Genomic DNA, 22,074 nt, shown 5'->3' on the forward strand with positions numbered 1-22,074 from the left:
AACATTTTTTAATGTTACCCGTTGCCAAGTGCATTGCTAACGCTGAGGGTAATAGTAAATATTATTAACTGCGTCTTAACCAATCAGATTTCAGTATTTAACATGAAAGTATAACAACATAAAATATAATACAATCTAGTATTATATTACAATATCATATTACATAATACATCATAACACTGAAACATGATATTATATTGTATAATATAGTATGATATTATATTGAATGACACTGAAACATATTTCAATTGATACATTATATGATATTGTATCATATAATACAATATAATTTGATTCCAACACTGTATCTTATCAAATGATACAATATTATGTGATAAAGTAAAATATTATAAAATACATTATTATATTATAAATATTGTATCATATGACACAATAATATATATTACAATATCATATAATACAATTTCATGTGATATAAAAATATATCATATAAACCAATATCATATCATATAATATCGTATGATACAATATTATATAATATTACAATATCATACAATACAATTTCATGTGATATAATTCTATATTACTGAAACCAATATCATATTATACAATATTGTATGATACCATATTATAGAATATACAATATTGTATCATTGGATACAATATAATATTTTGCAAAATCTTATGTAATTGTATCATGTGATAAAATAATATATTAAAAATACAATATAATATTATACAATATTGTATCATAATATACAATACTATACATAACAATATCATAATACAATATCATATCATAAAATATCAAAAAAATTGATACAATATCATATCGTATCTTATAACTTTTTATAATATAACATATGATGTCATATTGTATCATATCAAACAATATTGTTTCATATCATACAATACTATATCATAGGAATCATGTTATATCATTTATCAACAAACACATCTATCTATCGAGCTGGTTTGAGTGAGGTAGGAGATTCCTTTAGCATCCTTGATAATGGAGATCAGGCTCTGCATCTGAAGCAACCTCTGCATTTAATTTATAATAAAGTTAAATCAACTATGCAAGCTATCATCTATAAAACATGTGACCTGTTCCAAAAATCTAAACCTCATCCAGCATCCGAAACCTATGGCTCAGATTCAGCATTCAAGCCCATCAGGTGCATTGGTATCATAAGACGCATCATCCATGCAAGTTTGGTGAAGTTTGGACCAGTAATAACTAAGATATCATCATCAGAGGGCACTAGCAATTAAAACCTTAACTTCCTCCAGCATCTGCAACCTATGGCTCAGATTCAGCATCCATGCCTGTCAGGTGCAACTGTATCATAAGACACACCATCCATTCAAGTTTGGTGAAGTTAGGACCTGTAATAACTAAGATTTATTTTTTAGCATCCTTGATAATGGAGATAAAGCTCTGCATCTGCAGCTACCTCTGCGATTCATTCATATTACAGTTAAATCAACTATGCAGGTTTGAAATAGTACTATCATCTATTAAACATGTGACCTGTTCCTAAAAACTTAACTTTATCCAGCATCCGAAACCTGACTCAGCATTCAAGCCTGTCAGGTGCATCAGTATCATAAGACACACCATCCATGGAAGTCTGGTGAAGTAAGGACAAGTAATAACTAAGATATCATCATCAGAGGGCACCTGTTTCAAAAACTTTATTTAACCAGCTCTTAAAACCTTAACCTCCTCCAGCATCCGAAACCTTTTGCTCAGATTCAGCATTCAAGCTTGTCAGGTGCATCAGTATCATAAGACGCACCATCCATACAAGTTTGGTGAAGTTAGGACCAGTAGTAACTAAGATATAATCATCAGAGGGCACCTGCATCAAAAACTTTAACCAGCTCTAAAAACCTTAACCTCTTCCAGCATCCGAAACCTATTGCTCAGATTCAGCATTCAAGCTTGTCAGGTGCATCAGTATCATAAGACACATCATCCATACAAGTTTGGTGAAGTTAGGACCAGAAGTAACTTAGATATTGCTATCAATGGGCACCCGCAACAAAAACTTTAACCTGCTCCAAAAACCTTAACCTCCTCCAGCATCCGAAACATATAGCTCAGATTCAGCACTCAAGCCTGTCTGGTGCATCAGTATCATAAGGCACACCATCCATGCAAGTTTGGTGAAGTACGGACCAGCAGTAACTAAGATATTGCTATTAAAGGGCACCTGCAACAAAAACATTAACCTGGTCCAACAACCTTATCCTCCTCCAGCATCTGAAATTTAGGACCCAGATTCAGCATCAAAGTCTTTCAAGTCCATAAGTAGGTCCAGATGCATCATCCATGCAAGTTTGGTGAAGATAGGACAAGTAATAGCTTAGATACAGGACCTGCAACAAAAACTTTAACCAGGTCCGGACGCCGACGCCGACGCCACCGCCGACGCCGAGGGTATAGCATAAGCTCTCCTTGACTTCGTCTCGGTGAGCTAAAAACGAAAATAATCGGTGGCCATAGTAAATTAGAGTGATGTACCTGTCAATACGGTAACATTGATTTTTATAGATCTTTAACATGTCACGTGACAGCATTTTTCATTCCAGTGTATTCATCAATCAAATGTGAGTAAAGTTATAAAAGTCACGAGTTTACGCGAGGTAAACAAGTCATTTAATTATAATGGAGAAGCAAATTAAATTGTTGAATATTTTTTTTTTGAGAAATTGAGCTCATTGAGGTGCAATTTTCTTCTTCACATATTTACATGTAGGATTTTTTTTTATAAAATACAATAACTATTATATTTAAAAAAAATACAATAACTAGTAAGTAGTTGAGGAAGAAAATGTACCTATATGCTCTCATATATTTTGATCGCTTTATTAAGTGGGGGAGGGGGGGGGGGGGGGGGGGCAGAACGAAAATACAGGGAATTAGAAGTTATATAACAGTGTACCCCTACCAAATATTTAGTTCTATATCTTGCGTAGGATTTTCTTATTCTGTGTAAAAACAGTATTTCATGAAGGTACAAAGTCAAAGATTACGTGTATGCAAAAATAAGTGTAAAATTCGAATACTTTACAATATTTATTTTTATGTTATTCTACAGAGGGCCATATGGCACAATATCTTTTGAACGCCCATTGTTGCTCAGGTGAGCGATGTGGCCCCATGGGCCTCTTGTTTTTTTTTCAGAAAGGCTTGGTACCTTTAAGCAAAAAAAAAAGATTTGATGATTATTTTTAGACAATGAAAACAAATCAATAAATATTACCGCTACAGACGGATTTGAACATTAAGCTTTATTTTTACAGACTCATGTTCGATCCTTTTCGATGAAGAAGAACTCGAGCCCTACCAACAGCAGGGCAAGTCAGTGATTGATCTGGAAATGTATAGCAAAAAGGTGATCAAAGACGAGCTGCTAGCCGTGGGACACACGGATGGTGCCATCAGACTCTGGGACCTCAAACTCGGTCAGTACTGCAGTAAAGTATACTGTATACAGGGAAATATCGCCCCCGTCTTATTTTTTTTTGCCCCTTTCGCCCTCGTTATCAGCGGGCGAATTTAAAACTTGGCAAATTTCAATTTCTCAAATTATCTTTCTTTTTTGATAATTCTATTTTTTGAACTAAGAAACGTTTCTTGAGGTTCTATATATAAAAAAAAAAAAAAAAAAAAAAAAAAAAAAAAAAAAAGTTGTGTGTTTTGGACATTAGCTATCTTATTATAATTTTAGATCACCTAGCTTAAAATCAAAGAATGAATCAAAAAATATTTGTGCAGCAAATCAAAGGTATTTGTATCAGATGTTATGTCATGTCATGAATAATGAGCTAAAAATAGAAATGGTCTTATCTGTGGGATTTCAGTGGTGCAGATAATTAACCATGAAAATTTGGTAGACAATATATATACTTTAGATATATCCAGATAAACTATGGAAATTAATCTACACCCTTCGTTAAAGAATTCTGGTCTGGATTGTTATTCACTGATAAACTGCATTTACATTTACTTTAAACTAATAACATGCTCAAAAACTTTGAAATAAACTGATATTAATTTAACATTTATACATGTATGTTAAGGCAAATTTCACATGAAGCTGAGCGGCCACACTGATGTGCCTGATCTAGTGATGGCGCCGGGGGGTACGTTCCTGATGTCTTACTGTGACATGGAGGAGGAAAACTTGATGAGGATCTGGGACGTGGACAGCTGGGAGTGCGTGGCCACCTACCGGTCAGAAATTGTGGTGCGTGAGTAACATAAAATGTTTGGTGTTATTGGTAATTTATTTATACAAAGGAGTCTGGTTGGTCAACAAATTAACCATCAGGCTCCACCCTCACCAAAATTTCAAATTCCTCAACTCATTCCTCAACTCAAATCCTTTAAAGAAAGGTGCATAAATTTGAGGTCAACCCTCAGATTTGAGGCTGAGTATTTACTTGAGGATAGTTGGTAACGGCGGGGCCAGATCTACTTAAAATTTTAAGATATGTAAAATTATATTAAGCTTTGAACTATTATTCCGTAAAAAAAAAATCGTACGTTTTATCTTTTCAAAAAACAGGTCAGAGAATGGAATATTTTAAAACTTGAAAGTATGAATAATAATATACATGTACTAGAAGCTGTAAGAGGGTAAATATATTTTAATGATTCACGAGTTGAACTGTTGGAGAGGAAAAAGACGATGTCATTGGCCATAATATTTTAAGAAATAAACTGGAAGTTAAAAAGTTTACCGGGATATTGTTAGTCATGTGATCGAATCTATGAACTTGGTTGGTCACGTGATTAAATTCAGTGACGTTCGAAGGGCTTTTCAGAAGATTTGATCACGTACCAACCAAGATCATATTCCGGTGAAATTTTAAAACAGATGTTTATTACTTGTATTTACATTTGAAAAAGGCAAACCGTTCAGAATTGTTAATATTACTCTGAGTTTATGTTAACAATATTCCAAACGACAAGCGATAAGCGCGTGCTATGATCATTGTAACGTAATGAAAAAGTTAACACAGAATTGAACGTTTACGCTCTTCTAGAAATTCATATGTTGTGATGCAAAGTATGGAACGTTCAGGTCAGATAAATTAACAGTGAAAACTCATTAAAGCTTTTGAATCAATCACATGACGGGGTAAAAATAATTCACGATCATCATGGTATGTTCAAGAAATGCAAAAACATGTATTGTAAAATAATAGCTTTCTTCCTTACGAACATAGAATACAAGTTGTGAAGCGGATATTTGAAAGCATCTTTGTATGTTTTGGCAACGGTCACCTTCCCAGTCATTCACAAAAAAATGACAAGTGAACTTTCACATTCTTGTACATTTAAATGGTGTTAGTGATCGCATGAAATAAATGTTATATAGACCTATTCAATTATAAAAAAGATAGACATGAAGTGAAAGAATCAAGGTTGAACAAAACTTTGAAGTTAAGTGTGGACCAATGTCGGCTTGTGATTTGTTTATGTTTGTTTCTTTTGTTGTACATTGGGGGTGGGTGAGTTGGATTATTTTTGTGAACTGAATTGGTATGCGATGTTTCCTTTTCCAGTTTGGTCTAATGACTCCAGGGAATGACGGGAAAAGCTTTCTTGCAGAGATAGACAACAATGTCGTACAACTCACGCTGAATGATTACAACAGAGAGGAGCTGGAGAAACTAGAAATCGAAAACAAACCCAAAGGTCTGTCTATAGCTGATACAACAAAAGCCAATTACTATCCTTCACGGAATTCGAAGCAAATATCAGCATAAACAGGGGTTGCGTTTTAACTTCACATTTATCGCTCTGTTTTGTAGAGTTGGATTCCAAATTGAAGGTTTTAAGTGACGATGACAAAAGGGTATCAGAAGGGGACCCAGATAAAGAAGAAAGGGAGGAGGATTATGATTTTTCAGATGATGACGATGAAAGCGAGGAAGAGGACGATGAGACCGAGGAAGAGGACGATGAGACCGAGGAAGAGGACGATGAGACCGAGGAAGAGGATTAGGACAAACTTTAACTCAACTATTTCAATTAGATAAATCAAATGTTGAAAAAAAAATTGTTAACCTGTCTCTGCAGCTGAAAAATGAACACCTATTTCTTGATATTTGCTTTATCAGAATATACAACTTTGTGAACAATAAATCTTCATGTCATATAGATCCAGTATTTATAGGCTAATCTGCATTCTTTTCTATGGACAAAGCTTTAGCCTAATATTATCTTTAATTCAAGGTCGTTAATCTATTACCGATATCTATCTAACAAAACGTTTTATGATACACAAACTAATAATAAAGCATAAAAAATCTGCTTGGTCTTTTCCGTGTAAAGTTTCAGTAAACTATAGTCTTTGTTGCCAAAAACGACACAATGTTTTTGTGTATAAATGTTATAAATATATTTCTTTATCTCATACGTGTGGTGTATAATATGTTTTACGGTGTGACCGTTGGGGCGAGCGCAGAAGGAGCCACACATCTGTCATCATTGTTTAATGCAACCCGTTTAACCAAACCAAAAAACTTTGGCTTTGTCTCGAAAACTTTTACCACCGCAAGGAACCGGAAGATATCAAACTTTTATTCCAATGGTCCCTTCCTAGGATTAATTATACACTTAAACAAAAAACCACCACTGAGCATTAAATAAAATGTTAAACAGACTTATCAAAATATTTTGATAAACACAAAGCCGGTTTTTTTTTAAAATTTTTATCTCTTCTTTACCTTTTAATAATGATCATTAAAATCAATAAATTGTGTGTCTGTGTTATTTCTCATTTTGTTCCTTTTTGTTATTGGTGTTTTAATTATTTTCCTCTGTGACATCAATTTTGTTCTTAATCTTTTTAATTTTTGTACGCTATATAAGCGTTGTAGACATATGTGCCCTCCCTCTCTTTTTAGTGTGTGATATCCAATATTATTGAAAGGTTTGACCACATATGCAACAATAACAAATACATGTAGGTATTTTAACAGTTTAATTTTTTTCTTTTATTTATTCATTACAAAATGAAGTGGCTACACGTATATCTAATAACGATTAGACTTTTCTTTTTTAATAATTTTTTGTCACCTACCTAACGCCGATACAATGATTGGATCAATATGACAATAAATTTAGCATGGAACTTGCATGTGTATTTACTGAGGAAAAAAAATCATCAAAACAAAACTAATCAGCCAAAGAGTCACCGTTAATAGCGAGCGCAGTATCAGTATTAACGGTGACTCCCTACTGAGTACTTCCTACACGTTACATTCAGTACAGATGTTTGATCCACCTCTAAATGTATCGCGGGAATATAAAACGCGAGATCACTGTGACGTCATACATAACTTTTTGCGCTCGACAGTTTTCGTAAATTGTCGGACAAATTCGGGGAAGGAAATGACGTCATAGGTACAGTTTTTTACGTAAGCATATGTGTTGTTTACTTTAATGTTTTTAAAAGGATTTTTTATTCTTAAATGAAAATGATGTATGCCATTTACAGGTAACTATTTTCTTAAAAACGCTTCCTGTTCTGCCATGTTGCTATGCACCGCAAAGGATCACTGGGATAGTAGAACGTTTTCACGTGGCCTCATAAAATTTTCTTTGAACAATGTGCAGATTTCAACTCGAATTTCCTCCGTTCGTACACGTTGTCTATGGAGCTCGCTACGCAAGCGGCGCTTCGCGCCGCCTCGCTGCGCTCGCTATTACCCGTGTGATAAACCTTTGCTAAATCAAACGGGTGATGCTTTATCAAATACTTCCGGTCCGAACTATTTTTGACACAACCCCTTGCTTCAACGCTTCAGTGACCTATTTTCGAAGATTTGCTAGTACTTTCAAAATAACCATATCTACTATAAAAATTAATATAAAATTGATTTTATCAAAGATTTAAATTACAAATATGAAGGAAAACACAAAACTGCGTAGCACATGCGTCGGAACCGGGGGGGGGGGGGGTGTGGGGGGGGGGGGGGCTATTGTGAGTGGGGCCGGGGGGAGGGGGGTTAGCCCCCCCCCCTTTTTTTTTGCAAATGCAAAGTTATTCATAACCGTAACGACAAGACCCTTTTCGTTTCTGAAAGTGGGGGGGGGGGGCCAAACTCATCCAAAAAATCTTGACAAGCAAAAAAAAAAAAAAAAAGGAAAAAAGGACTTTCCAAAAATCTTCAAAATCCTAATCCGGGGGGGGGGGGGGGGGGGGGGGGGTAGCCGGCGTAGTATATAGACCCCTTCACGATAACTGCGGTACTGTTATCTTGCAGGGCAAAATGGTATGCTTTGCCGAAATTTCAGTAGATAGATAATTAAATGACGTAAATGAAACAATTGACGTTACGTCATATTTCGCCAAACTATGTCATTTTGCCCTGCAAAAGAGCAGTACCGCAGTTACAGTGAAGGGGTTAATAACTTCAATTTCAGTCCTCATTTCCTTATCTTCATATTAATTTTTTACATCCTCCCAAAAAAATGGGGGGGGGGGGGCAACTCCTTGATAATTAAATTTTTTATATGTAAATTTTAAAAAATTTAGTTGCTGCGAAAAATGCCCCCCCCCCCCCCCCTTCTGATGCTACGTGCCTGGTTTATATACAAGAACTTACCGAAATAATGTTTCATAAGACTTTTATTCCACCACCAGTAAGCATCCTTATTCACTATTTTCAATTTCGTATCATAAGGCTAGCCTAGTGTTTGTTTTATTAAACATCAACAACTGTTCCTCGTTCGAGTCAATTCAAACTAACGAGATTTCGCAACTTCGTGTATGTCAACAAACTTGATTATTTAAGTCTTCTAATCGGAATTTCCATTTAATCAAGCGAATAAGCTCTAAGAAATTATTTAGAGCTAACAAATTATTTTAAGGTTTATTTCAGTGAAACTTTACATTAAAACAGTTAGATTTATCTCAGGAATGACGTACTAAATTGTATTGTGCAAGGTCACAATAGCAGAATAACACAACGTTGCATCATCGTTTTTAATCTTTGAAAAAAAAAAACAATTCGGGTCACATAAGGGACTGTCTCAAAAGCTTCATAATATAAATCGAATTGTATGATCGGCAAGCCTAGCGAATATATACACCATTTCAACTCGTTGGATAAAGCAAATATAAAATCACACAATAAAGATATCCTCTATGTAGGATATGACAGTTACTGTATATTCCTTAATAAAACCCGAGGAAATGAAGTTCGAACATCTCGCGGATTGTAAAATCTCACCTTTCTTTTGGACAGATGTAAACTTAAGGTGGCTCTACACACCAATGCATTATTTGATGGATCGATGAAGAATCATTTTTGAGAAATGATTATACAAAAATGACACCTATATCGGCCTCTGATTATTTTATATGAATTTTTTGTATTTTTTGATAGAAACCGGAAACATCGTTTTAGCTGCGAACAAGATATATTAGAGCTAAAAATTTGTTATCAATTAATGCACAATACAATTATCTATAAATATATATCAAAAACGGCCAGATAAACTTTGAAATATTTTTGTAAATAAAATATTTATGAAAATGAAAAAAAAGGATTGTAGATATTTTTTAAATCTATGGATAAAAACTGCAGATAAACTGTTACTCGCATTTAACAATTGCTGTACAATCATATTTCAACAAGAAATTGAAACCAAATAGTTAAATTAAAGAAAAAATGGAAAATTTTAAAATCGAACCGATCCCGATTGTAATTAAACTGATCCCGAACGAAATCACATAAAGTTAGAATGAATCAGAATTTTGCAAAATTTTAAGGTTGTTTAGCTGTAAAATGGTTTCGTCATTTACTAACTTTATAATTTATATCAATTACTTAGAAAAAAACTACAGTTTATTTGTAAAATTTCAATTTTAAAATAATTCTGATCGGGATCAGTTTTTTTTTCAATCGGGATCGGTTAAAATTTGATAAATAGCAATTTTTCCAAAATTTCGCATTTTCATTTCAATTTCTTTGTAAAATATCATTGTTTAGTAAATAGTTTACGTGACTATATGTTATTTTTAAAATTTTATCCATAGATTAAAAAGATATTAAAGAATTACAATTTTGATTTTCAGAAATATTTTTTTAATTAAAAAATTAAACACTTGACCAAACGATCTTTGGCATGAATTTATTTATAATTATATTACACATTAATTGTCAATAAGTTTAAAGCTCTAATATATTCTGTTTGTCTGCCAAACAGTTTTTCCTATTTCACTAAAAAAATACAAAAAAATTCGTATAAAATAACTGAAAGCCGATGTTGATCTCTGTTTTGTGGAATCATGTTTCAAAAAAGATTCTCTATCGATACATAAAATAAAATTTTGATGTGTCGAGGAACCTTAAGAATTAACTAGAACTATTCTAATGGGACTAATACCCCCGCAAGGCTAATTTCAAATGGGACAAATAATTGAATTGAATAATAAAGGTTTGGAACGGTTTATTCCCGTTTTCCACACATTTGAAAATCAGGTATCGAAAAAATGTGTGCGAAACGGGAATTTGACCAGGTGAGATAATTGCTTAATTGCTATAGTCTATATCACTATTCCTGCGAAGGCAATTGACAATTAAAGAAATAAAACATATCTACTCGCAATTGATATTTACATTTATTTTATGTTACAATGCAACTTGCATAAAAGCACATTTACATAAAAATTGACATCCATATTCATGAATTTGATTTCAAACATCAATTTGGTCATGAACAATTTCATTATTTTTTTTTTAAAAAAGAACGAATATTGCAAAAACGTTGTATATGTAGCGCCTTTGTTTATCTTACTGCCTCTAGGAAGTACATGTACATGCTAAAAGTTTGAAGAGAAAATATCATGTTAATATTTAATTATTGCATTTGCTGACATATATGGAGGAAATGTGTCTAGTGAAAACTAGAAAGTGACCCGCAATATACTAAAGCGGTCATGTCATAAGAACTATTGTCAAGGTCGCTACTTCAAATATTGAAATATTTTGTGATAAAGATCTGTTTTCTGTCATAATATTCCTTCTGTTGATACCAAACAATCAATTATAAACATGGGTTTACATAATTTGCAACTCAATTGTAAAAAGAGACACGGAGTACATGTAGTTTTTCCCTTCATCATATAATTATTTATTGAATCAGCTTCCAATTGGCTTGGGACCAGCAATTTTTCCTAATTCATTTGGTTTTATGGACTTTTTAATATATCATTATCTTTATTTTATCAAACGAAAAAAATGGTGATAGTTATTAGTTATTAGACCTAAAATACAACAAAATATCTATATTCTTCTTGTTTTATCGTAAAGGCGCTGATAAAACACAGGTAAAAATCCAGGTAATATCTTAGACCAAAAGCAGACTATAATTGCTATCACAACACAAATCACACCTATTGTTCCATACCCAATTATCAAATGTGTGCAAAACGGGACCACACCGTTTGGAACTCATACAAATAAAAAAATCAAAGGCCGGAACGGCCACAAAGGCGTAGAGCTGACATTTTCTTTTATATAGAATGATATCAATAATTTGAATTTCTCCAGTTCTATACTAAAAGTCGTATATCAAATAATACTAGAATAAAAAAAGTAAATGAATTATGTTTTGTGCTGCTTTAAAAACAAAAATCAGTATATTTTCTTATAAAATAGGTAGTGATGCGTTTATAATACAATAACTCATCATGGTTACAAAAATCGTCGAAATTTCAAAGTTCAAAAAAAAAATTCTTTCTGCTTTAAACAGTCTTTGAACAATTTTCACAGGTTCATAATTTGAATACATTAACAATGTGTCCCTAATTTAATAATAAAACATACTTTTATCTATATCAATTCCCGTTTGAAAAAAGATTACCTATGTTACGATTGTTTACAAACAAATCCACAACACGTGCTATCTAAAATGCTCGAACAAACCAACTGCATTTTCGTGTTTTCTTATTGCAACAAAATCACTAGATACGTTTATCGCTTACATTTATTTTGGAGACCGTGCCCGATAAAAAATAAATCTACATATCAAATTTTATTTCTATCGGGCACGGTCTCCCATTAAAATGTAAGCGATAAACTTAATTAACATTAATTTTAGATGTGTACACCTTATTGTATTCATCCGCAATTTCTTGATTAAGCAAATTTATACTTATGCAATGAGTTGGCAATAACCAGGGAGGCAAAGTTGGGTTTTTTGTACACAATATAGTTGAATAAATGGAATAAAAATCTTGTAATATGTTTAATACTTAAAGGAACTTATTTCTAATGCGCATTTAAAAGGCGGTGCAGTGCATGAATTTTTGGACGATTGCCAATCCAGACGATCGCTAGAAGGCTGCCGAGCATTAGCTCGACGCCTTAAAAATTATAGAATTGTAAAAAAAAAAAAAAAAAAAAGTTAAAGAAAATAAAAATCAAAATTGTCAGAATTTCACTGTAAATACATATGTATAACAGTATTACATTTACAAATATATGGCATACTCTAAAACCTGGCCTGGCCTCAAAGTTGGCCTGGCCACAAATTTTGGCCTGGCCTCAATTTGGCCTCTTCAAAAATTTTTGGCCTCTTATTTTAAAATTTTTCTTTTTCTTATTTTCTTAGACTTGGATTGAATTTTTATTGATTTCATTTAAAAATATTTTCAATGGGTTTTTAATATTTAAAGGAATAATCATATGAAAAAATATGATAAGTGACCGTTGTTCAAGTTTAATTAATTTAATCGATGTCTAAACACACAAAAAATACCTATGACACACACAAAACACACATGTAGGTACAGCATTGATCTTACTATTGTTAAGGAATAGATGATGTCAATACAAAAGCGATTAACTATAAAAGTAAGAATCGCCTACATCCATGTGGATGTAGGCTATGCCTGTCCACTTCTCAAAAGAGAATACCTGTCCACTTCTCAAAAGAGAATAGGCTATGCCTGTCCACTTCTCAAAAGAGAATATGTCATTATCAGAATCTGAACAAAGCAAAACATTTATTACCTTTGATGTTAGTTAGAACAAATATTGGCCTCTTCCATTATTTTTTTTGTTCAAACAAATCGTTGGTAAAAGAAAAGTTACATAGATATTCTCGAATCCTGAGAGCAGTTTGATCTAAGTACATTGCATAATAATGCCATGGTTATACTATGGCAGGGCAAAATCACATTCTTAAGTTCTTAATTAAGAATTAAAAAAAGACTGAATAAAAATCTATTAGAGTGGATTACTCGACATACCTGTAGTCATAAATATGCATTGTTGGCACTATATTTTCAATTGTAACTATTATTTTTAATAAATTATCACTATAAGACACTAAGGTGACCAAGTGGGATGTTTAATGTGCATTGAAAATAAATAAATAAAATCATCAAATATATAAAGAAAATATAAAAATAAATTGGGGGCCAAAAATTTTGGTAGAGGCCAAATTTGAGGCCAGGCCAAAATTTGAGGCCAGGCCAACTTTGAGGCCAGAAAATAACGCCCGGTTCAAACACGGAGAAGTACCATTTAGTTTAGATGGATAATAGTGGGTACATTTGTTTCTTTAAGGTCCTCGGTCCCAAAGTGGGACTGATTTTTTACGTCAGAGCTCTAGGTAACCGTTAGGTACTTTTAAAGTTTGGAGACTAGCGCCCAAGTGGGAGATGTACCACTGGATTCTTGTTGATACCTCAAAGTCCCCAGATCCAAAGTTGGGCAGCTTGGCGCCAAATATCCTTATTCATTAGCCCAAATTTGGGACAAGGTACTTTGAAGAGGCAACCGTTCACAATAGAATTTTCATTGTCACACCTCCGACTTTGCGCTTAGTATTTAACAATCTATGGTTTACTAAAAAGCCTTGGCATCAGAATTAGCTGTAGATCAGCGCAGAAACTACGGTAACCTTGGGTAGTGCCAGGTGAGACCAGATTACACTGGGTACAGTTGTTCCGCCCAATTCCCATGCCCTAAAGCGGGACTGATAAACACCTTATTTTGGTGCCAAGGTGCAAATTAACCCTAACATTCTGTTATAATAGGTTCTATACTAGGCGCCGAAACTAGGAACTCTGCTACTCAGGTACATTCGTACACAGGATTCTTAAGGATAGGGTTATGCCCTCAAAAAATTTAATGTCTGGAATAACCATGCCCACTACATCTTGGTCGCACATGGCACCAAAAATGTTTTTCGTATTTTTTTAATAGCAATACTTATTTCCGACATATTCATAATACTTTATTCCAATTTAAAACAAGAAGCCCATAGCCCACATCGCTAACCTGCGCAACGACAGCCATGAAAAAATCAGCTTTAAGGAGACATATACAAAATATCTGAACAATGTTAAAACAGATCCTTTATAAAAAGGTTTTCAATTTTTTTTTTCAGATAGTCTTATGCTTAACATTGAGTCCCTTCTGTAACTGGATGATTTCATGCATACTTGGCATTGCAGTTCTCAAGAAGATCAACTATGCATGTAAATATAAACATACGTCAAACTTTGAACCCCTTGTGCAGCCAAGAATTGTCGAAGAGCCAAAGTATAACAAGTGAGAATCAACAAATGTCAAGATACTCGCATATAAGTAATACATGTACCACATATTATATAATTTGAGTTTTTGAGAAAATCAAATTTATTTCCTAGGCAAAAATTCGACCCCCCCCCCCCCAAACCACCTCATTGTGGCTTCATTCTACTCCCGGGTTCATGATTCAAATAAACTTGAATCTACACTTCATAAGGATGCACAAGTTACAGCTTGCCTAACTGATTGGTTTTTAAGAAGATTTTTTTTTATACCCGGTATATATATATATATATATGTAAAAATTCCTCCCTCCCCCCTTGTGGCTCCACCCTACCCCTGAGGATCATAATTTGAACATGCAAACCTAAATCTACACTACCTGAGGATGCTAACACACAAGCTTCTATTTGTTTTGCAATTGTTTTTGACAAGAAGATTTTTAAAGATTTTTCTATCTATAAATGTATGTAAGAATTTGACCCACATTGTAGTCCTACCCTACCATACCCCCAGGGATCATGATTTGAACAAATTTGTATCTACACTACATGAGGATACTTCTAAACAATTTACAACTTTTGTGGCCAATTGGTTTTTGATTTTTCTCGGTAATGTTCTATGTAAAAAATTGACCCCCCCCCCCCACCATGGCCCAACCCTAGCCCTGGGATCATGATTTGAACAAATTTGAATCTACACTACCTAAGGATGCTACCATACAAGCCTGTTTGTTAGGCCAAATGGTTTTTGAGAAAAAGATTTTGAAGACTTTTCTTTATATATTCTAAAGTAAAAATTCAACCCCCAATGTGACTCCAACCTAATCCCAAGGGTCATGATTTGAACAAACTTGAATCTACACTATCTGAGGAAGCTTCCATTCAAGTTACAGCTTTTCTGGCCGACTGATTTTTGAGAAGATTTTTGAAAAATACCAACAAATTTTTAATAGTTTACAATTATCTCCCCTTGAAAGGGGACCTGGTCCTTTATTTGAATGAACTTAAAAGCCCTTCCCCCAGAGGTGCTTTGTGCCAAGTTTGGTTGAAATTGGTATAGTGGTTCTGTAGAAGACAATGAAACTGTGAAAAGTTTACGATGACAACAACGACAAGTGACAAATTGTAATTAGAAAAGCTCACTTGAGCCTTCGACTTAGATGAACTTAAAAAAAAAAATAATAACATGTAGTTTTAAGAATTACACTATTTTTTTTTATATGTTGACAAATGAAAGCCCTGTTTACACAATAGTATAACAATATTTTTAATATCGAAGAATTGTAACTGAGAGTTGACATTGGCATAAAAATTGATTTGTACCTATAAGGAGTAGCATCAAGACTTTTCATTGGGTTTTTTTCTTCCTCATGCCTTTGCAATACTCTGTTCCTTGAAGGACTTTTCTGTTCCATGTATCAACTTTGATTTCTTTGTCTATAACTGGAAAACACGGAACACAGCTTTTTAAATGCTTCGTATAAACATTCCACTTTTCCTTGGTCAGGCTATGAAAATTTGATTTAAAAATCTCAGCTTCAACATTATCTTTGAAATACAATCCACAACAGAATATTCTATAATGTAAAACAAGCCATAGAGTGACAACGGCTTCACTGGAGAGATGACCATCGGCATTCACATTAAATAAATCAATAAAATTGCTGCCCAGTAAAACATCATTCACTGCATCATACATGATAATCTGTATATAATCTGGTGAAAATAGAATATTTGGTGTCAAAGAGGTACGAAAATTAGGATGTCGCTGTCTCTGAAGTAAGGAAAATACAATAGTCTGGGCTAGGGCCCGTTCACTTGTTCCTACAGCTTTTACTTTCACTTCTGTCATTGTTTTCCCTCCTGGACAGTCTTCCTCACCACCTGAAATAACAATTGCATAATTTTTTACTATTTACCCCTTGGATAATATAAGTTTACACTTGACAGTTAAACCCCCCCCCCTTTTTTTTTTATAAGTAAGCGAAAATGTTCACATTCTCAAAGGCATAAGAACAGCACTCTCAACTAGAGTTCCAGCTCCAGCTTGAGGAACTCCATCCTGCACAAATCAACATGCCCCTGAGTCCCCTGTTAGTGTCCTGTATCATTGTAACTGTCCTGATGTAAAGGATATTAACTTAAGCTTAGGGACAATCAGCTACTTAAAGCATGCATGGATCCAAAAAAAAATTTTGAAAGCGGGGGGGGGGTTCCATTGAATGTCTCTGCTGTGTAAATTTGTAAATTTAAGAAATTAGAATTTTCCAAGTGGGTTCAGGTTTAGACCACCCCCACCCCCAGATTTCTTCATGCACACACATGTTCATTTGACTTATGCTACAAAACTCACAGAACATTAGTCTACATCAACATAGAATATGATTATATTAAATATATTATTATTATACTACCGGTAATAGTACATGTAGTATTAATAATATTTTTCCCATCATAAAGTTTAGTTGAATAAATTTTTTTTCTTGGTTTCTTGGTTTAGGTAGTCAAATATTACAAAACTCACCTCAACATGGTAATAAACTAAATTTAATGAGGCACTATCTAATATATATTATCAGGTATATTTTTTAGCATCTGGATAATCGCGAGCTCAAAATTGGTTTGAGGTGTATGTGTTTTTATAAATTATTTTTTTTGCATCTGGATAATCGAGGGCTTAAAATTGTTTGCAGACAAACAGACAGGTGGACACCTCACAACCATAAGAGCATAACCTGGTCATTGACACTCTAGAAGAGCTTAAGAAGCCTTGATAGCTGTGGCCATTATATACATCTATACATGTACCATAATAATCTCCTTGAGCTCAATACTAAATATATGAAATATATATAAATTTTAAAGCTAAAATATCTTGATTTCTTCTTTACTTAATGATACTGTATGGCTAAAAATGTAATATCTTGAATTTTAAGTGTAATAGGGTGCATTTTATGACAATAATTACAGTCATGCATTATTTATATTTCATTTTCATCATCATCCTACACTTCATCTATATTTTACATGTACATGTTCAGAAAGGAGCTACATTGAAAGTTTATGTTTTTACTTAATCAAATATTGATAATGATATCTGATATAGAGCGTATTTCTATATTTTTGTAAATTGTGTTCAAGGGCAGTAACTCTTCTTGACACTGAAAGAATGATGCATTATAATCAGAGTTATCCTTCTTTACAAATAGTCTGATTAGTGAACTCTGAGCAGTAATGTATTTCATGAATGATTGTATATTTTTTTGCTGAAACTTATTGTAAACATTGATCATTTTTATGCTGATAACTATTAATTATATTACAGGGTTTCAGGGCTTGACATTAACGCTTGTCCGCTTGTCTGGTACCAGTTAAATAAATAAACGGACAAGTGAATATTGCTGTCCAACTGGACAAGTACATTTTTATGTAAAGAAGTCTCCAAAATTTGAAAAAAAAGAAAGTTTTGATATAAGTTTTTCCGTAGTCTCGTTATAAGTTTATCGATGAGTTATTTTGAATTTTGATCCCGACATCAAATTGCAATGCAATTGAGTTACTCTTGATCGGGATTGAAGTTCATTAATTTCAAACAACTTTCAGAACTGTAAAGGTGTGGATCTTAGTTCTTACAAAGTACCAAACACACGTTAAGAAAAGGAAGGAAGAAAAGGTAGCAAAGATAAGTATTATGGAAAGAATTGTAATTTATTTTAGGTTTCATTCATCATTGATAGACTATGATGACTTCCCATGCTTAGTTTTAAAAACAGCTGAGAAATCAATATAACAGTTACATGTATTTCTAAACCTCATGCTAAATTTGAAATGTCTTGTAATTGGCCATGACAAAGCTACAGCTGACAAATCATGTTTAATGTTATATGGAACAAATGCATTTAGGAAAGACACTTTAAGTTTCCATTTAAAAAGTAAGGTTATTAATTATAGCAAGAATAATCAATAAATGACTTTATACAGAACCGTAGTTTTCAAGTTTGCAATATTTGATCTTTAATAAATATTGAAAATTTTTCGGACAAATGAAGTTGAAGTTCAGACAAGTAAATATCTTGGTCACTTGTCCGAATGGACAAGTAGGGAAAAAAGTTAATGTAGAGCCCTGGGTTTAATCCTTTAATCCCTTTATCATCTGAATAAATGAAGAACCTTTAAGTGGACTTGTTTATCTTTTGGAAGATCTGATGGATAATCTGTTGACCATCCAGCCACCTTAAAAACAAATGATTGGAGAATGCCACATACCATCTTCTTTTATTCTTTTGGAAGGGGTACATAAACTGGTAATACTATCTGCAACAACCAGATCCTTCTCACAGGTCGCAATGCACTGATCTTCAAAGTTATCAGATGAACATATTATATCAACAGGGCCGTGCCATACCTCCTCATGACCTGAAAATAATCAAACTTAGTTTCCTTACTGCAAATTTAATTTTACTACATGGTAATAGAAACAAGTCAAAATGGTTAGATATACCTGTAATAACAATAGCTTATTCCGAGTCCGACACTTTTATTTAATTTAAAAAATTTTAAAACTTAAAAACTAGACTAGTATCTGTATAAAAGAATGTTAACTTAACTGTTGTAATATTTTTGGCCTTTAGATAGGCCTACTGAGAAATTAGTATGAAAACAGGTGCACTTGTCCAATGATATAAACAATGCATTCAAATTATTATTATTGCTTTGGGAGTGGGGGAAATACTGTGACATAGCAACTGAACTATAGAGACTGCCACTTTATACTGTTAACATTATGTTTGTAAGGCACAATTTATTGGCTGGAATCTAAGGATCAATTGTTTTAAAACCATACATATATCAATAGCACAGTGTCCGTCATATCTCTGCCATAAATTTGTACAAAAGTAGACTATACATTCTGGCCAGTTGAAAGCTTTTTTGTATAATGCAGATTCGGTTTTCAAGGAAACTAAAATGCACCAGAGACATAAATAACAGTTATTAATGTCCCTGAACACACCTAGCAAACAAATATGCTACTTTATTTCTTTTTTTTTTCATATAAAAAATTTAATCATACCAATGCCTGTACTGCCTAAGTTTGGATCAACATTGCATCCACATTTGCATTTTAATCCTTTCTTTTCTGCTTCATCATCAATAATATATGATTTCCCAGGAGCAAGCTTTCTAAGGAGGTGTTCTGCATATGCAACAGTGATATCTTCTTTCTGAGACCCTTTGTCACAAAACACTTTGATAAGACTTTCTTCGTGAAAACCTGAAATGTTTCAAGAACAAGATAAAGGCTTTAACTATCGGTCTGTAAACAGAGCCCAGGCCATGATTTTTTTCAACAAAACATTCTCACCTATATTTTGAAAATAGTCGTTAAGGAGAACCAATGCTTCCATCACTATATTTTCATCCTGACAAGCGGTTAGAAGTTCGAGTCCAGGCCGGAACAAGGTTGTGAAGTTGACGGTTAACGGTCTCACTTCATTTTTCAACTCTTCTTCTTCCCTCTCCGTCTTTATCATGTCAAACTTACAATCTACATCAGAAAAAAGTTTACTTTCCGTTGCATTACAGTTCTTAACTTCCATGACTGCAAATTTTATTTTTTGTAAATGAGGTAATGCCATGAAAATGGCCTTGTGTAGCGCAGCCTTCTCCATGTTTTCGTTTTCAGCCATATTGCCGCGAAAATTACTCGGTACCGAGATGTTTCGCACCTATGCACGGTTCGCACCTATTCAGTTTCGCCCTGAGATGGTTCTCGCCGAGATGTTTCGCTCAAAGCATATGAGTAAGCAACATGTATATTATTTTAAATTCTTTGACAAAACGTAATGGCTTTAAAAATGACATGTTATTAAAATCCTCCCCCCGAAAAATTTTTTGAAACAATATGAATTTTTTTTTAGATTATTGTGTCAAAAGCGAAATTTGATGGACATATGTAGCTACATTGTACATGTAGTTATGCACGTGTAAGCTAAATGTACAGCATACATTTGTAAATATTTTGATTTAAGGCGGCGCATTACACTTTAAAAGAGTTTCCTGAATCAGCAGAAAATTAATTGATTTTGATAGGTAGCATGATATACATTTCATATTTTTTTTTAAATTAAATGTCCATGGTCCCACCGTATCGCAGGCTGGGGTCATGATTAACAAAATTGAATATACACTCCCTGCAGATGTTTCAACATTATTCTTTAAATTTTCTGGTTAAGCCCCTATACGTTTTTAAAAGAAATAGGAAATAGTGAAAGATGTTCCTTCACTTATCAATATGTAAAACCCCAAAATAATTGCTTTCCCTACCCCCGGATATCAATTTATTATTTGAACATACTAGAATTTACACTTCTTTAAGATGCTAGCTTTAATCATAATTTTTTAAATTTTCTATATAGTTTTTGCAAAGAAGATTTTTTTTTTTTGCTTTATACATATGTATATTCTTTAAAAATTCAACAACCTCCCCCCCCCCCTCCCCCCCCCCCCCCCTTGTCATCCCACCCTACTTCCAGGGCTTATGAGTGGAATGGACTTGAATATACATTACATGAAGCCATGCTTCCCTAAATGTTTCAAGTTTTTTGCGAAATACATGTAGTTTTGTAGAAGAATGTTTGTAAAGAAATTTCCAAATATATTCTTAATATAAAACCTGACCTCAAATAATATATTGACATAATAAGATTATATGCCACATTTCATAACATAAGTTTTTACCTTTTAAAATTATGGAATTCTACATACCATACTTCAGAGGGGTTCACTTTCAATTAATTCTCTTTTCTTTAATATAGCAACAAATAAAACTTTTAGATCATAAAATATGACTCTTATGCAAGATAGGAATTCAGATTTGCCTTTTTATTGCCTCTAAACTTCAAAGCAAGGATGTCTAATTCAATAATCCTTCGCTAATGAAATGGTTCGTTATTAAGTCTGTTGTCAGCTTTTAAGGTGTCTAGTTTAATAAACTGCCCCCCCCCCCCAAGAATAGTTGCTTATTAATTCTGACCAATATATATAAAGTTCACAATACAGGCTAAGTTTATGAATAAAATTCCAAAATATTGGTTAATGGGACATGGTCACGATTTTGGTCAAATTTTATTTTTCTATTTCTATTATGGACGATGCTTGAGTATAATACATTTCTAATAATCAGCCAAAATTTAAATGTCATTCGTAGAGTTATAAGCAAGATACAGAGCTCACAATTCTTTGCCATGTAAACAAGGCTCATGTCATGTTTTGTTTCCAATGGTTAAATATACCAGTAAAAGTTCTTTTTTAAGCTGATTTTTCTATCTGCTAATAACTTTTGAACATAAAAAAAACTGTGAGGCCTTTATCTCGCTTATAACTCGGCGACTGACACTCAAAATCGGCTGCCTGTTAAAAAAACCTTACTGAAGCATTGTACACATTAAAATCGGAAAAATAGATTTCAACCAAAATCGTGACCATGACTTGACCAAGAACCAAATACAAGAATTAGTTAATGGTAGTATAATAT

General features: G+C 33.3%; 2 protein-coding genes across 6 annotated transcripts in view; one reads left to right on the forward strand and one right to left on the reverse strand.

Annotated features, from left to right (window-relative positions):
- LOC105338047 (NACHT domain- and WD repeat-containing protein 1) overlaps nt 1-6,054 on the forward strand; it is a 27,731-nt gene extending 21,677 nt beyond the window's left edge. Inside the window, exons 25-28 of the mRNA XM_034450071.2 lie at nt 3,274-3,435; nt 4,054-4,220; nt 5,545-5,677; nt 5,794-6,054. Of these exons, the coding sequence (XP_034305962.2) occupies nt 3,274-3,435; nt 4,054-4,220; nt 5,545-5,677; nt 5,794-5,987 (656 nt within the window). The 3' untranslated portion in view covers nt 5,988-6,054. The remainder of the gene's footprint in view (nt 1-3,273; nt 3,436-4,053; nt 4,221-5,544; nt 5,678-5,793) is intronic.
- The window catches only part of LOC105317628 (uncharacterized), a 23,829-nt gene extending 3,574 nt beyond the window's left edge, over nt 1-20,255 (reverse strand). For 3 of the 5 annotated variants that reach the window (XM_034450073.2, XM_066081060.1, XM_066081061.1), the window contains exons 1-4: nt 19,903-20,253; nt 19,612-19,812; nt 18,807-18,956; nt 15,864-16,424 (exon numbers count right to left, since the gene is read on the reverse strand). In XM_034450073.2, the coding sequence (XP_034305964.2) occupies nt 15,889-16,424; nt 18,807-18,956; nt 19,612-19,812; nt 19,903-20,227 (1,212 nt within the window). In that variant the 5' untranslated portion in view covers nt 20,228-20,253 and the 3' untranslated portion in view covers nt 15,864-15,888. Of the gene's footprint in view, nt 1-15,729; nt 16,425-18,806; nt 18,957-19,611; nt 19,813-19,902 lie in introns of those variants that run through there. The other 2 variants (XM_011414334.4, XM_066081063.1) reach the window with 2 other exon arrangements.
- Nucleotides 20,256-22,074: the final 1,819 nt, after the last annotated feature.

The sequence above is a fragment of the Magallana gigas genome, chromosome 4 (assembly GCF_963853765.1).
Source record: "Magallana gigas chromosome 4, xbMagGiga1.1, whole genome shotgun sequence".
NCBI classification, from domain to species: domain Eukaryota; kingdom Metazoa; phylum Mollusca; class Bivalvia; order Ostreida; family Ostreidae; genus Magallana; species Magallana gigas.